The 16,497-nt window shown below is 42.6% G+C and overlaps 1 protein-coding gene across 8 annotated transcripts; it reads left to right on the forward strand.

The window, feature by feature from the left end:
• Positions 1-1,711: 1,711 nt before the first annotated feature.
• On the forward strand, positions 1,712-10,200 carry LOC136502725 (disease resistance protein RGA2-like). 8 transcript variants are annotated; one of them, XM_066497972.1, is made up of 9 exons: positions 1,712-6,176; positions 6,266-6,553; positions 6,831-6,914; positions 6,986-7,092; positions 7,206-7,386; positions 7,478-7,647; positions 8,615-8,823; positions 9,393-9,556; positions 10,063-10,200. In XM_066497972.1, the coding sequence occupies exon 1, from the start codon at positions 1,963-1,965 to the stop codon at positions 6,100-6,102; it is 4,140 nt and encodes a 1,379-aa protein (XP_066354069.1). In that variant the 5' UTR covers positions 1,712-1,962; the 3' UTR covers positions 6,103-6,176; positions 6,266-6,553; positions 6,831-6,914; positions 6,986-7,092; positions 7,206-7,386; positions 7,478-7,647; positions 8,615-8,823; positions 9,393-9,556; positions 10,063-10,200. The 8 variants fall into 8 exon arrangements, with proteins under 8 accessions (XP_066354069.1, XP_066354070.1, XP_066354073.1 ...); XM_066497973.1 differs by having other exon boundaries at positions 7,501-7,647; XM_066497976.1 differs by having other exon boundaries at positions 7,541-7,647.
• Positions 10,201-16,497: the final 6,297 nt, after the last annotated feature.

Below are 16,497 nucleotides of genomic sequence, written 5' to 3' on the forward strand. Positions count from 1 at the left end.
TGCCTGGACTTGCTGCGCCCCGTCAGGAGACGTATTTGCAACTCCCGTAACCTGCAATATAATCCAGATTCAGATACGCCATGATAATGTATATATATCAGTTGCAGTTCAGAGATCATGCAGGTCAGATTGGGAACTTACTGGGGTCACTGGAGGTGACCTCGCCGGTGCCCTTGAAGTCGCAGTCGTAGTCGTGCAGGCCATTGGCCTGGTAGAACGCGTTCATCACGTACGAAGCACGTTGTTGGGGTCGAAGCACGCGCCGCCGCTCTGGATCGGCTTACAGTCGACATAGCCACAGGCGTAGTTGATGTTGTTCTGCAGGTCGGTTGCGCTCGCGCCGGACTTGGCCACACACCACTTGCCTCCGCCTGACGGCGAGGGGGTTGGTGACGGTTGGGACTTGGCTTCGGAGATGGATTTGGCGATGGGTTTGGAGATCCAGACTGCAAAGCCAGATAGAAGAAATGAGTTGTCAGCACCAGAGTGGAACAACCCATTTGTCCGAATAAAAAAAAATTAGAAACTGAATGCACTCATATGAGGGTGAGGCTAAGCATCATTTCTCCAATCAAAATTCCCCTGGTATGAGTTTGAACCGAGATATGCTCATTTGCACACTTGGTCCTTATTAAATCAATTCTTTGTCATAACCTTTTTTTTTGGGGTAAACTTTAGCCTGACAAGACTCTGCAATTATACTTATGACTTTAGCATGTGACGAGATACAAACGCATGCTCTCTGCAGTCTGGAGTCTGGCACCAGCCAAAAGGCCAAAATATGCCCTGCCCAACTTGATCGCACGCCGGGTGTTTGGTTTTACAGGAGCTCCTAAAATTCACGTCGTATCGAATGTTTAGACACATGTATGGAGTACTAAATATAGACTAATTACGAAACTAATTGCACAACTTGCGACTAATTTGTGAGACGAATCTTTTGAGCCTAATTAGTCTATGATTTGACAACGTGATGCTATAGTAAACATGTGCTAATGACGGATTATTTAGGCTTAAAAATTCGTCTCGCAAATTAACCTCCATCTATGTAATTGGTTTTACAATTAATTTATATTTAATGCTCCTTATTAGTATCTAAACATTTAATATGACATAAATTTTAGAAGCCCCTCCTAGCCGAATGCTAAAGAATGCAGACAGCCCCACCTTCCCCACATGGTGGTGCACTTTGCCAGGGCATCAGCAAAAGCGACAAGCTTGAAATCGCTGCCCTGCCTCATTCTTTAGATTGGGCGTGGCCGACAGCAGCTGGCCACCGCGCTGACGGGCTAATGGGAGCACTGGTAGGTGGTGATGGATGGATGATGATCACATGGTATGGTATGGTATGGTATGGTATGGGAGGGGAGTATCGAACGCAGACGCCGCTCTCCTCCGTGTCCCACCCCCGCACACGCGTGCCGCAGCCCGCAGCGCACAAGTTTTTCCTTCTTTTTGATTCACACCCATCTGTGACTTACTGCTGGGCCCCAGGCATACCCTGTGTTGGGTCCGCCCGTGGGGTGGGTGGGTGGGTGGATTTAGAATTTGGATGGTGCCAACGCTACTGAGCACGCGCCGTGATGTGACGTGACAACTCACAGCCCATTTTATCTTTTCCACCGCAAGCCTTTGTTTAGTTGCCACCCCGTAACTTTACACATGTTATATCGAATGTTTGGTCACGCTAGGATGGTTTTCAAGTCGCCTCCCCAGGGCCTAGGTGGGCCGGCAAAAGAAAATGTATTTTATTTTATATGTAGTCGCGTCGCTGCTACGCCAACCTGTGACCGGCCATTCAAGGAACCACCGGTTCCATTGCTTATAAGTGTGCGCACATCCAGCCTTTGCAGCACATTGTTCGTTGCATTGCTAAACTGTCCACTGATCAGTCCACCAACCACTCAAACCAATCTCCTCTGCGGCCAGCCGAATCCATCTCTGCCGGTGCCGGTGGAGGAGATGGAGGCGGCGAACTGGCTCCTCGGCCAAGTCCTCAACAAGCTCTCCGACGACTTGGTGAAAGCCTACGTGTCCAGCACCGAGCTCGGCCTCGACCTTGACAAGATCGAAAGGGAGATGCTCTACACTAGAGCGCTGCTGGACGAGGTCCAGGGGAGGGACTTCACCAACAAACCTGCCCTGCAGGGGCTGCTCGAGAAGCTCGGCAAGAAGGCCGACGAGGCTGAGGATGCTCTCGACGAGCTACACTACTTCATCATCCTGGATAAGCTGGACGGGACTCAAGAGGCCACTCCGGACTTGGGCGGTGGCCTCGGCGCCAAAGCTCAGCATGCCCGCCATGCTGCTCGCCACACTTCTGGTAACTGCCTCTCATGCTTCTCTTGTTGCCGTTCAAAAGACGATGTTGCTGCTGCCATGTCTGTTGACCACGGTGGCCATGTTGAAAAATTGCCATTCAACCGGGTGGAAATGTCCAACAAAATCAAGCAGCTCATAGAGGAGCTGCACTATAACTGTACTCCTGTCTCTGACTTGCTCAAGATAGTGTCAGGCAGTAACCCTCAGCCACACATGCCTGCCTTCACTAAAAGGCCCGACACAAGCTCTCAAATCACACAGGAGAAGTTGTTTGGGAGGGATGCCATCTTTCAGAAAACTATAGAGGAGATTATCAGTGTGACACAGAGTGGTAAAACATTGTCTGTTCTTCCTATAGTTGGCCCAGGGGGTATTGGAAAGACTACCTTCACCCAGCACTTAGTCAGTGACCTAAGGATTAAAGAATGTTTTCCTGATATTAATGTCTGGATATGTGTATCGACTAATTTTGACGTGCTTAATCTCACCAAAGAGATCCTGAGCTGCCTATCTTCAACTGAAAATGGAGGAAATAAAATACCAAATGAAACTACTGCCAACTTAGACCAGCTTCAGAAATCCATCGCAGAGAGGTTGAAATCCAAAAGGTTTCTACTTGTCTTGGATGACATATGGGAATGTAGCAGTACTGAAGAGTGGGAAAAACTATTAGCTCCATTAAAAAAGGACGAGACCAGTGGTAACATGATTCTTGTCACAACTCGGTTCCCAAAAATTGTAGAAATGGTGACAAAAGGAACTAATCCAATTGACCTCCGTGGTTTGGATCCTGATGAGTTTTGGAAATTCTTCCAAATATGTGCATTTGGTAGGATCCAAGATGAGCATGGTGATCGAGAGTTAATTGGTATTGCAAAACAAATAGCAGATAAGTTGAAATGCTCTCCACTTGCAGCCAAAACAGTTGGTCGGTTATTGATCAAAAAACCCTTTCAGGAACACTGGATGAAAATTCTTGACAACAAAGAGTGGCTAGAAGAAAATCATGACAATGATATTATCCCAGCCTTGAAAATTAGCTATGACTACCTTCCCTTCCATCTGAAAAAATGCTTTTCATGTTTTTCCCTTTTCCCTGACGATTATAAGTTTCAGAAGCTTGAGATTATTTGTTTTTGGGATTCAATAGGCATCATAGACTGTACTAGGAAGAATAAAAAAACTGAGGACATAGGATCAAATTATTTGGATGAATTATTGGATAATGGTTTTCTTATAAAAGGAGATGATAATTTGTACGTAATGCATGATTTACTTCATGATCTTTCAAGGACCGTTTCATTAGAAGAATGTGCCTATATCAGTTGTTCTAGTTTTGACGCAAATGAAATCCCAAAAACTGTTCGTTACCTATCCATTTTCATGCATGATACTCTTATTCAAAATTTTGATGAAGACATGGGTAAATTGAAGGAAAGGATAGACATTAAAAATTTGCGGAGTTTGATGATTTTTGGAGAATACAGTAGGTTACGCCTAGTCAATATTTTAAGGGACACATTTAAGGAAATAAGAGGTCTTCGTGTTCTATCTATATCCGTGAACTCCCATAGTTCCTTGCCACACAACTTTTCAAACCTTGTCCATCTTCGGTACTTAAAACTTATTTCCCCTTATGACTCAGAAGTGTCCTTGCCAAGCACAGTGTCAAGGTTTTATCACTTGAAATTTCTAGATGTTAACCGATGGGGAAGTGGTTGTTCTCTGCCTAAGGACATTAGCCGTCTTGAAAATTTACGCCATTTTGTTGCTTCGGAAAATTTTCATTCCAATGTTCCTGAGGTGGGGAAAATGAAGTTTTTACAAGAATTGAAAGAATTCCATGTCAAGAAAGAGAGTTTTGGCTTTGAGCTAGGAGAGTTGGGGAAACTAGAAGAACTTGGAGGAGTGCTCAATATACATGGGCTTGAAAATGTAACAACCAGGCAAGAAGCTAAAGAAGCCAAACTGATGGCAAAGAGAAATTTAGTTGAGTTGGGATTACTTTGGAATGAGAAGCAAGAGTCCACTGGAGATGATATCCTAGATAGTATCCAGCCACACTCTTATATTAGAAGATTTCGCATTGTAAATCATGGTGGTGTAGTTGGTCCTAGTTGGTTGTGCAGCAACATCATATACATGAAAAACTTGGAGACCCTACATCTAGAGAGCGTGTCATGGGCCAACCTTCCACCTATTGGACAGCTTTATCACCTAAGAAAGCTGAAGCTAAAAAAGATCACTGGGATATCTCATATTGGACCTGACTTCTTCGGTGGCACCACAGAAAAAAGTTTCACACACTTGGAGGAAGTTGAGTTTCATGATTTGCCAGAACTCGTGGAGTGGGTTGGGGGAGCTAACTGTCATCTGTTCTCAAGGCTTGAAAAAATCAGCTGCACGGATTGTCCCATGCTCACTACGCTGCTATTCTCGGGTTGGCCTATTTCTTTTACAGAAGAGAACACCATATGGTTCCCTAGTCTTCATGATCTTCACATTTATAGATGCCCAAAGTTGTGCCTTCCTCCCTTGCCTCACACTTCGAAGGTATCCCGTATTCATACAGACTGCTTGGCTTATTATCGTCCTAGCTTGAACATTTGGAAGCCCTATGAATTATTGGTCTTCCACAATCTTGGTGGTGTACAAAGGTTGACAATTCGGGATGCATCATGCTTCTCATTTATGGATCTTCAAAAGCTACACTCCCTAAGATATATAACGGTCAGTAGATGTGAGGAAACGTTTTTGAGAGGACTGGATGATGGTGTTGTGCTCCACGAAGTCCAATCTCTCGAACTCACACAATTTCCTCTTACCAGAAAATCTTTGTCAGATTTGTTCAAATGTTTCCCAGCTCTTTCTCGTTTGTATGTGTGGGCATCATCAGATGAGGATCAAGAGGAAGTGGTACTGCAGTTTCCACCCTCCAGCTCGCTGAGAGATGTCCACTTCGAAGGGTGTAAGAATCTGATCCTGCCTGTGGAACAAGAGGAAGGATTCTGTGGCCTCTCGTCGCTCGAGTCCGTGACCATAATCTATTGTGACAAGCTATTCTCTCGGTGGTCCATGGGAGGAGTTGCATCTCAGACTCAGAGCATCATCTATCCTCTCCCTCCGTGCCTCAAGAAACTCAGCCTTAAGGGTAAGCAAAGCACGCTGCCGATGGCTCTGCTCGCGAATCTCACATCTCTTACCAGTCTAGAACTATTTAATTGCAAGGATATCACAGCGAATGGGTTCGATCCCCTCATCACATCCAACCTCGAGCATCTGTGTGTGTACAATCGGAGAGGTGGTGAGGCTGAGCCATATTCTGTAGCAGCAGATGTACTTGCAGCGGTGGCAAGGACCCAAACAATGCCCGCCGGTTCCTTCCAACTGGTGAGCCTTGATGTGGACAGCATCTCCGCAGTGCTTGTTGCTCCCATCTGCAGCCGCCTCTCCGCTACCCTCCAGAGGTTATCCTTCGATTATGATTGGTGGACAGAGAACTTCACGGAAGAGCAGGACGAGGCGCTTCGGCTCCTCACGTCTCTCCGAATCCTGTGGTTCAATGGCTGCAGGGCTCTGCGGTCCCTCCCCCAAGGGTTGCATCGCCTTCCTTCTCTCCAGGAATTACGTATCTGGGGGACTCAAAAAATCAGATCGCTGCCCAAGGAGGGCCTCCCCGATTCACTGCGACTGCTAGACATAGTTCATTGCAGTCCCGAGATTTATAAGGAATGCCAGAAATTAAGGGGAACAAGGCCAGATATAGATGTTAATTGCTGAGGCGGAAAGCTGAACCTTTGCTTCTGCATGCCTTTCACACCACGCTCAAATCTTCGGTGTACATCGATCTGCAGGTTAGTTCCAAATTAAAAGAAAACACCTTTTGCTCCTCTATTTATGATTTCATTAAGTGTGCAAACTGATTTTTTTATTTCTTTTGTAGACTGAATTTACGATCTATAATTTCAGCTCCTCACATCTCTCCAAAGCCTGTCGTTTGAAGACTGCAGGGCTCTGCTGGCCCACCCTCCTCTCCAGGAATTACAAAGCATTGCAATTCAAAATATGAGATCGCTGCCCATATCTGATTTATGAGGAATGCCAGAAATTAAAGGGAACAAGGCCAGATATACATACAATTGCCTTCCTTCATTCCTGACGCGGAAAGCTGAATCTCTGCTTCTCCCTGCCTTTCACGCACTCTAACTCTTCACTGTACATCGATCTGCAGGTTAGTTCCAATAAAAAAACAGCTTATGCTCTTGGATTTGTGGTTTCAATGACTGTGCAAACCAAACTGTTTTAGTTATTTTTTGCATATAGATATGACCCATTGCCATATGCTTCTGTGTTACAAGTGGATCATATCATGTCCAACTATTTATTTCTTTATCCAACAAATTCAATCTCTCCTACAATTTCAGTTCCTGGATCATATCACTCTCTACCATTTTTCCTGAATATTGCATTATTGCACTCAATCTCATACCGTGAATTGGTACTTTTAGGAGGAAAAGAGAATTGTTTCAATGAATAAAGATCATGGTGCATATGCCTTGTTGATGATACTTTCTAGCAATTTTCCTCTTCAGGTACAATATTGCATCATTGCACCCTTCTTTAGTTTTATTTGAATCTCATGCCGTGAATTAGTATTTTTCAGAAGGAAAGAAAACTGGCTCAACAAAGACCATGTATTGTGGCATATCATGAATGGCTGCTGACTGTTTGGTTCCACCTTATTATATTAGACGCCCTAAATCATGACACGTAAGCTACTTTGGTGATCTGAATATCTGATATGCACAATCACCTTGTTTGTATCACAGCACTAGTAGTTGGCCCACAGCACAATGAGATGATATACTGGTTTTCCTTTGCAGGACTCTGCTTCATCATAATGTCACACATCGTTCAAAATCATAAATGAGCCAACCTTGGGTTCTGGCAAACTTTGGCAAGTAAAGCCAAGGGAATTCTTGACAAGGATGGCTTGGCGCCTACGTTTAAGAACTGAAGGAAAGAACAACCATGTAGCAACACGGTGCATCCAGAAAATATCAGGTGAGGCAGCAACTGTATCTGAAGATATTGACGGTCACAAATGAACCTTTTGTGTTTGGCATTGTCTCTCACTTCATTAATATTATTCTAGGCTTTCTTTCCTTGTAATATCAGGCCCGTAACTCATGTTAGTTCATTTGAAAACAACTGGAAGACAGGAGATGCGGCATCACGAGTCAGACCTTTGATCATTTGAAAACCACTGAGGCTCTTTCTGATTCTGTCAACCAGCTTAGTGGGTGGAACAATAAAAAATGCATTGTAAGTAATGTGTTTTTACTTAACGCATTTGTTTTTGTTTCTTTATTTCTATCAGAGAAATTTTACGATGGTTGGAAAAAACATGGGTCATCCATTGGGTAAGATGGGACGGTGGAAAAATAGAAGGTACCCAACTGAAAGTACCTAGAGATACCAAACATGTGGGGATAGTACCAAATTAGGTGGGGCTAGTACCAAAATATGTGGGATAAGATCTATTTTCTATTTTCTATTTTATTTTCAAATAAGGGTAAATCCGTCATTTTAGTCCTTTTCTTCCTCCTCCGTCTCTTGGACCATGGTCTTCTCTCACCCTTCGAAGCTTTGACCATGGAAAGTGTCACGCGCGTGCTATCTCTCGCTGGATGGCCACGGCCACTGGCAGCCGCACCTGCCCGGTCGATTACGTGCTATTCCCAGCGCCTCCCGAGCCGATGCTGTCCTTGCTCCTCTTCCCTATGCAGCCAGCAGCAGAAGCTGCGCGACCGGGCGAGCAGGCCACTGGCCGCCGTGCGCTTGGCCTGGCAGCAGCTGTGCCGTCGGGCTAGGCTGTCCTCAGCTGCACCATAGTAGTCAGTAACTGTCAAAGGTGTTGTGATTAGTAGCGACATGAACACAAGCACCTCCTTTACTCGTACATGACGGCGGCGGCCCAAACACACAGGATGCCCGAGGTCTTCTGTGCGGGATCGATGGAGATGCGCAACTGAGCGGCGGCACCGGCGGGGGGTCAGAAGTGCCCTATTAAACTTGGGCTGGCAGCAGGGTTATGTCAAGTTTGAGACGGACACAACCTCAATTACTAACATACCCTCTGCAATATATTTCTCAATTAATTACTTAAAAATAGAAAAAGATGAAAGAACCTAGAGGTGTTAAGGTACTTTCCCAACCATCGTAAAAGATCTATTTCTATAAATGGCATAACCCTGAGCTGTATTGTAAATTGGCTTCCTTTCTTTAACAGGAAGGGCTCACAATTGTGGATAATAAGAAATCCAGCATCATTGAGTTGAGGAAACAAAGAAAATTCAAATTAGAAGGAAACCTGCCAGTTCAAGTTCTCATATGTCGAATTCAGCAGTAGATACACATAAACCCAGCGCTCCTGACCTCTCACCGTTAACCTGAATCTGCAGCCCAGGAGACTGAACTGTACGCTTCTCGCGATGTCAGGTGCCACATGCTTATATCTTGATGACAAATACGATATTATACATCCTCTATATAGAGAAACATTTAGTCCTCATTGTTGTCAGATCAACAATAAAGTTTATGTTTTCTAGTCTCATGAAATGGAGTACAGCATTAGTTTTCGGTATAAGGAAAGCATACAGATGTTTGTATTTTCTACTAAAAAAATATTTCTAGTTCCTTTGTTGATCTACTTGTTTCGGGTTCCTTTATTTTAGTTCCTTCACCCATCTACGGAGTTGTAGCGTAGCCGAGACTCGAGAATTGACAGGGTACCAGCTGAAGTTGCCTAATGTTTTCTTACAATCTGTAGCATTATCAAAACATAAGCATTGCTCCTGCCAGATTTGTTTAAAAAAAAGCATCATGACCATCTTAATAGCAGAGTAAGCTCTTTTCTGTGCTTACAATGAATTAGAATAATTGTTTTTTTTCCTTAAAACATAAATTTTGTCTTTTCGGAAATTTTAGATGAATGCTTCAGATAAGTTATTCTTTTGTAGTATCTACCAGCAATGATCCCTTTCTCTTTCCCCTATTAATGCTTTCAGGTTGCTAATGCAATGGCTGTTAAAGAAAAACTTCTACTCCATGAACAAAAATCTGTTGAATCGATCCAGATTTTGCAAAGCAGAGATGTGCTCTGCTAGAAGTATAAAACAAGCTCTTGCTAGAAACAAAGCAGAAAGGGGACAAAACTGAAGATGATGACTTGGTAATCTTTTTTCTGGTCAAACTTGTTTGTTATCATGTTTAATGTCTTTTCGTAAATTACATACACCTTCATTTTCAATTCATCAAGAACATTCAATAGGTGATACTTCATCACCAAACTGATAAATGAATATTACTACATCTGAATCTTGCAATTAAATAAATTATATAAGTAGCTATTAGTGCTCATCATTTCTGAACACTTGCATAAGGGTTGAATTTTCAGTACTCTGCTTCTTTTGAAAATTGAGCATTACATAAATTTAGATTCATATGAAACTATATTATTATATGGCGATGAGAAGTTTGAGTCCAGTATCTCGTTTCATATTAGCTATGAACTGTTGGTACTGCAAGCTTGTTCTTAACAACATCTAAAGAGTATCACTACATCCATTAAAATATGGTATATAGTACATGGTGTTGTTCTTGTGAACCGATGAATATAACTTATTTTCTCCATGTTATACTGAAAGAGTCTCTCTAAACAATCCATTGCTGAAACAGATCTGCATGCAACTGGAGATATTGCTGGCCTATGAATCAAGGCTGGCACAGGAAAACTCAACATATGCCTGTGAAAACCGCTTCCTATATGAGATAGTAGATTTTCATCAATTCGCCACCCAGGACGATGCCTTATTGGATGATGAGGGCACAGATGTTGGAATATGATCCGAATTCTAACGTGGGTCTTGCGAGGACACTTGGAGGGCCCGCGGTTCAGGTTATGTGCTTAGCCGATTGGTTTTCGTATTGGACTGCAGTCTGTTCGTCCTATATATACATCTTGAAAGCCGCACAGAAAGAGCACAAGACTCATTGTGTATTCTCTGTGTTTTGTAAACTCTCATCATTATATAGTGAAGATCGCTGGTTGGCGCCCGTGGTTTTTTTCCCGCAAGGGTTTTCCACATAAAAATCTGTGTCTTGTGTTCGATCTTTATTTGCATTATTTGCTAACAACAAAAGATGCATGACCAACATCACACTGTCCTCTTCTTTGCTGAAAATGTGTTGTTGAAAGTGCATCTAGCCCTTTAGTGGGTTTTGGATGATTGAATGACAACGTGATTAAAGAACTAACCCGTTTGCTAAGTGTGGACAGATAATAGGTTATCTCACAGGTACTTAATGAAAGCTAAAATGATGTGTTATTGTGTAAACAATCTAGTTCAAGCACAAGACAACAATGCAAATAGAATTCATGCAAAGGCTTATTTATTGTGGGATTTCCATGTTCTATGTGAAAGCAAGCTTGTAAGAATTAATTAATGAGACATAAGGGATTGCATATGGATTGGTCTCATATTTGAAGCTTGCTAAATTGAAATGAAAAAGATAATAATACATATGAATGAATGATTCAACACAAGATGTGACTTAATGGCTTGAGATGGTGAAGATAGCAAGGAAAGGCTTCGAGGTACTAAGCAAGGGTGAAGGGCAAGCGACGGCTTGGCGGCCGAAGAACCTAGCTAGGGTGAAGAAGAAAGTACTTGCATTTAGTTGAGGTACTAATCAAGCTAAGATGGTCATATTGATGTGAAGGATCAAATCTATATTGGACAAGTTGATTAAAGTGACTTGATGCATTTGGAGTTATTCATATTTGATGAATGGAATCAAGTCACATGCTCAAGATGGCTATGCTCAAGTGAAAAGATCAATATTGACATGTTGGCACCCTCACTTGATGAAGATTGAAAGACACGGCATCAATTTAAAGAAGATCAACTCAAAAGGTTTAATTTCGTTTTTCTTTTGATCTTGAGTTAATAGGTATGCCGTACTATTAAGAGGGATGCAAGTTTAGGTGGTCTGAGGAAGATAGAGTGCTCAAGCATAATAATTAAATCAAAAGAGAGACACTCTAGCACTTCACGAGCACAAAGAATAATTTTCTGTGACTGTCGGTGTCGGAAGTCCCGACGTAAGCCGGAACTCCCGACAGTCGGAAGTCATGACTCTTGCCGGAAGTGCTGACTCCCAGTCACTGCCTGTGCGATGACTGTGGATGTCGGAAGTCCCGACGTGAGTCGGAACTCCCGACAATCGGAAGTCCCGACCCAAGCCGGGAGTCCCGACATCGATGGTTCTACTGACCTGCTGACTGTGCACGTCGGAAGTCCCAACGTTCGTCGGAAGTTCCGACCGTCGGAAGTCCCGACGTTCGTCGGAAGTTCCGACGTTGGCTGTCTCGAGTGGACTTTGACCTCGCATGAACAGTGTTTTCTTCATACGTCGGAAGTCCCGAGATCTGCGTCGGAACTCCCGACGTAGATCTGAACGGTTAGATTTTGCCTTGGAGTATATATACCCGTCTCCTCCATTCTAACCGTTGCCCACTCATTTCATTGCAACAAACACTCGGCCAAAACAGCCCCCAAGCATTCTAGGCTCCCCTCTCTTCACTCCTTTGCTTCCAACTTTGATTCCCAAAGGGTTTGAGTGATTGGAGAGTGGATTGAGTGAGAAAAACACTTTGAGCAAGCTTGAGCACTTGATTTCTTCGTCAAGCCGGTTTGATTTGCATTTGTTACTCTTGGGGATTTTCCCCTAGCCGGCTAGGCGTTGCCCAAGAGCTTCCATCTTGTGGAAGAGCCTTGGGAAGTTTGTATTACTCTTGATTTTTAGTGAAGAAACTCAAGTGACCTTTGTGGTATCCTTGAGTGAGGCAAGGAGGTGGAAGAGACTCCGACCTAAGTGGTCACCTCAACAACGAGGACGTAGGAGCTCCTTTGTGGGGCTGCCGAACCTCAGGATAAATTCTTGTCTCCCGCGTGCTTGTTGTTGTTGTGATTTGCTCGAATTTACATGTATTTGGTTATCTTCCTCTCTCTAGCTATTTCTTAGGGTTTGGGCCTCGATCTACGGAGTGGTGGCTTATCAACGTCAAGAGAGTGACCCAACACCTTACCTTACCACTAGGAAGTGGGTTTGTAAGTTATCGGCATCACAAAGTTCATTTTAGCACTTGTAGTTCATTTCCCGTAGGGGTCGGAAGTGCTGACAGTTTGCGTTGGAAGTTCTGACCCAAACTGTCAGGACTTCTGACACGTCGGAAGTTCTGACCCAAACGTCGGGACTTCTGACACGTCGGAAGTTCTGACCCAAACTGTCGGGACTTCCGACATTAACTGACTAGTGCATTTTGATTCAACTCTTTGGTTGCCGTTGTTTGGCTCCCTAGGTTTATCTAGTATCTTTTATATACTTTGTGGCTAACTTGTGAGGGGTTGTATTACTTTGATTTGGAGTTTCCATTTTGGAAACTCTTATTACTAATCGTTTTCGCTTTTAAAGGTGTTGATTTTTCAGAAACGCCTATTCACCCCCCTCTAGGCGACATCCTAGATCCTTTCAATTGGTATCAGAGCGAGGTTCTCACCTAAAGCTTCACCGCCGTGAGAAAAGGATGTCGACGCCTATCGAGTTGGAGCCGATGCTTCTCCAAAATGATGGTTCAAACTTTCTATCTTGGTCAATTCATGTACTCAATGCTTTTAGAGATATTAGTCCTCTTGTTGAGCATATTGTGTTTGCAAGCATACCTTTTCCTATAGTTGATTGGAGCAACTATAAGAATTTATCAAAAGAGGAAGAAATATGCGTGCAACTCAATGCTCAAGCTATTAATATCATTTTGAGTACATTGAGTGCAGAGGTTCAAGATGAGGCAATATTCAATGGACAACCACCTCCAGAGAGTGCTCATCTCATTTGGACCAAACTCATTGAGTTATATGGAAAATCCAAATGCGATGATGCACTTGAGGTCGAGTCAATGGAAAATATGTCCATTATGTCTTCATGCAGCGAAGAAGCCTCACAGGATCTCAAGAGCGCTGAGCCGGAGCAAGAGGTGCAAGCTGAGGTGACTGTGCTGTCTACAAGCGCATGTCGGACGTGTCCGGTATCCCTACCAGACGCGTTCGGTATGGCTGAGGCAGCCGGACAGCAGGCAGTCTATGATGATGAGGCTCAAGCCCGGTGGCGGCCAAGTGATGAGTCAACCTCAGTATCTCATGATACTCATCACTTGTGTCTCATGGCCAAGAAAAGCAAGAAGAAGGCTAGCAAGAAAGATCAAGCCAAGGAGATAGCACGAGTAGATGATCAAGAAGAGAGTGATATTGAAATTGAAGATAGCTACACTCTTGATCATCTAAGCAACAAAGACAAGCTCATTCTCATGAAGCTAGTTGAGAAGAATGATGAGCTAGAGGAAGAGAATGAGAAACAAGAGCAATCTCTTCAAAATCAAGAAAAGTTTCTCATCTCCAAATTGCAAGAGCTAAAGGGCATAAATGAGAGGTATGAAAAATTATCAATTGAGCATGCTTTAGTTACTAACTCCTCTTCTAGTGTTTCACAACTAGAGAAGGAAAACTTTGAGCTCAAGGCAAAATTAGATGAACTCTCAAGCAAATATAATGTGCTACAAGCAAACTATGTTCATCTCAAGTGCTCTCATGAAGAATTAGTAGAATCAAGCATCATGCTTGAGGTGGCTCATGAGGTTGTGATTACAACGGTAAAATCATCTCAACCTCCTACTCACACACTCACTTGTACACAATCTCAATTGAATATTTCTTGTGCTAATGAGTGTGCTTCTCAAGCAAGCCAATCTTTGATTGAGCAAAAATTTATAGAAAACATAGAGCTCAAAGAAGAGGTGAAAAGATTAAAGAACGATGTGATTCGATTGAAGGGTAAGGAGAAAGCACAACCTTCTCAAGATAACCGTGATAACATGGTGAAGAAGCTTGAGAAGGGTTCAAACCTTGCTTCCTTCAAAACCCAACAAAGGAATCACATTTCAAGCAAGGCCAACACAACCAAAAGCAAGAAACATGGAAAAAGTATGTGCTATGGTTGTGGATTGTATGGACATGAGTGGGCTACGTATCCACATAAGAATTGGGCCAACAAGGTTGAAGCCGCCACTCAAAAGGCTTCAATCAAGGAGGCCAAGCAAGTGAAGAGTGATGGACAAAGCGCTTGTCTCATGAGCAAGAAATTGGGGCATCCTACCAAGAAATGCCCAATATATCAAGAGTCAAGAAAGGTAGCCCAAGTTGCAACAAGAAGATGCTATGGATGCAATGAGATGGGCCACAAGGTTGATAGATGTCCATACAAGCAAAACAAGTATAAAGCAAACAAAGGTCGCATATGGGCATCTAAGCTATGATTGCCCAAATGGTAACATCCCTAAGCCGAACACATTTGTTTATGATAATATGCTTAGGAAGACCACAAAAGGAGTTAGCACTAGCAAGGTGATGTGTTCACCACAAACTAGTACTAAGGCCATTTGGGTACCTAAGCACTTGTTGACTAACCCAAAAGGACCCAACAAGAGTTGGGTACCAAAATGTGCTTAGGTTGATAATGTAGGTACTTGGTGGTGAGATGAAAGCTTCGGGGTGGTTGAGCAAGTAAATTGAAAATATTCACTCAATCTATCAATCAATTCTTATCATAATCTCATATATGGTTGACCCGATGATAAATCAATGACCATATCGTTTACTTCATCTCTACCATTGGTAACAAGTACCTAAAGACCTTATAGGATAGCCACTTTGTGTTTAGTGCTCAATGGCTCACAAATAAGCATATTTGTGAAAGAATTGGAAGTGACTAATTAGTTTTATTTAATCATTATCATATTTGCCATGTGATGCTTTTAATGGATCTCTAGTAGAGCAATGCATTTGTTCAGATGCAGGCATACAAGAAGTACTAGAGCTAAAACGAAGAATCACAAGCAGCGCTTCAATTGTTTCTGTCCTGCACCTACCGGACGTGTCCGGTATGGCCAGGGCAGAAAGGAAAAGTGTTTATGTTCTTCACATGCCAGACGTGTCCGGTATGTCTACCTGACGTGTCTGGTATGGCAGGAACCAGAGCACTAATTGGGATGCAATTGAGGTTTGATCCATATGATTTCATATATCCTTAATTTGCTCAGAAGCTTGTGATCTATCAAACCTAAGTGGGTTGTGAGTATGTCTCAACGAAATTTAAATATGGCAAATTACTTTGTGTGGGTCAAAATAGAAAATTGACTCCCAAATTCTTAAAAGAATAAAGTGCTTGTTGAAAGTCATTCAAACTACTTGTGATACTTATTTAGGGGGAGCTCAGTTTCTATTTTGCACCATTGTGGACTAACAAATTTATCTAGCATTACTTGTAGTCCTTTAGATGAAAATTGATTTCATATATGGTATGATTATTTGACAAGTAAGGTCAACATGATGTTGTAATGCCATGTATTATCTCAGTGGTGATACTGTGGACTAACAAATTTATCTAGTATTATTTGTAGTCCTTTGGATGAAAATTGATTTCATATATGGTATGATTATTTGACAAGTGAGGTCAACATGATGTTGTTATGCCATGTATTATCTCAGTGGTGATATTGTGGGCTCAAGGCAAAGGTATGTATTTACATACATGCATTGTAAGTGCATCTAAGGCCCTTTATATGCTAGTGTGTGCATTAGTGTGATATAGGATAGATGTTTTTCAAAATCCCTAACTAGCATGTGTAGGTGGTGTGGTTTTTGAAAATCATGTGGTCTTTGGGTCTTTGTGACCTAGTCATGTCATATTGTGATTATTGCTACCCTTGGTTGATTATTTGCCTAATCACATGTGACATGGTTCTCTCAAGTCCATAAAAATCCCTATGTCCGTCTAAAATCTCTCTCAAGTTTTTGAAAATCATAAATTTGCCAAATATTCGAAAAAGAGAAAATCAATTCTTGGCTAATTCATGTCCCCTAAGTGAGAATTCTAAGCCTATTTCAATTGATGCAAATATTATGCCTAGGAAGGTTTGTTATTGTACCTTATTGGTTAGTATTGCAAAAATTCCGCTATTCATACTATGGCTATGCCTAAGTATGTTGCATCTAACAT

Source organism: Miscanthus floridulus, chromosome 14, assembly GCF_019320115.1.
Source record: "Miscanthus floridulus cultivar M001 chromosome 14, ASM1932011v1, whole genome shotgun sequence".
Lineage (NCBI taxonomy): Eukaryota > Viridiplantae > Streptophyta > Magnoliopsida > Poales > Poaceae > Miscanthus > Miscanthus floridulus.

Bases quoted from the DNA above. Each gene is read 5' to 3' on its own strand.
- LOC136502725 (XM_066497972.1), top strand. From the start codon at position 1,963: ATGGAGGCGGCGAACTGGCTCCTCGGCCAAGTCCTCAACAAGCTCTCC.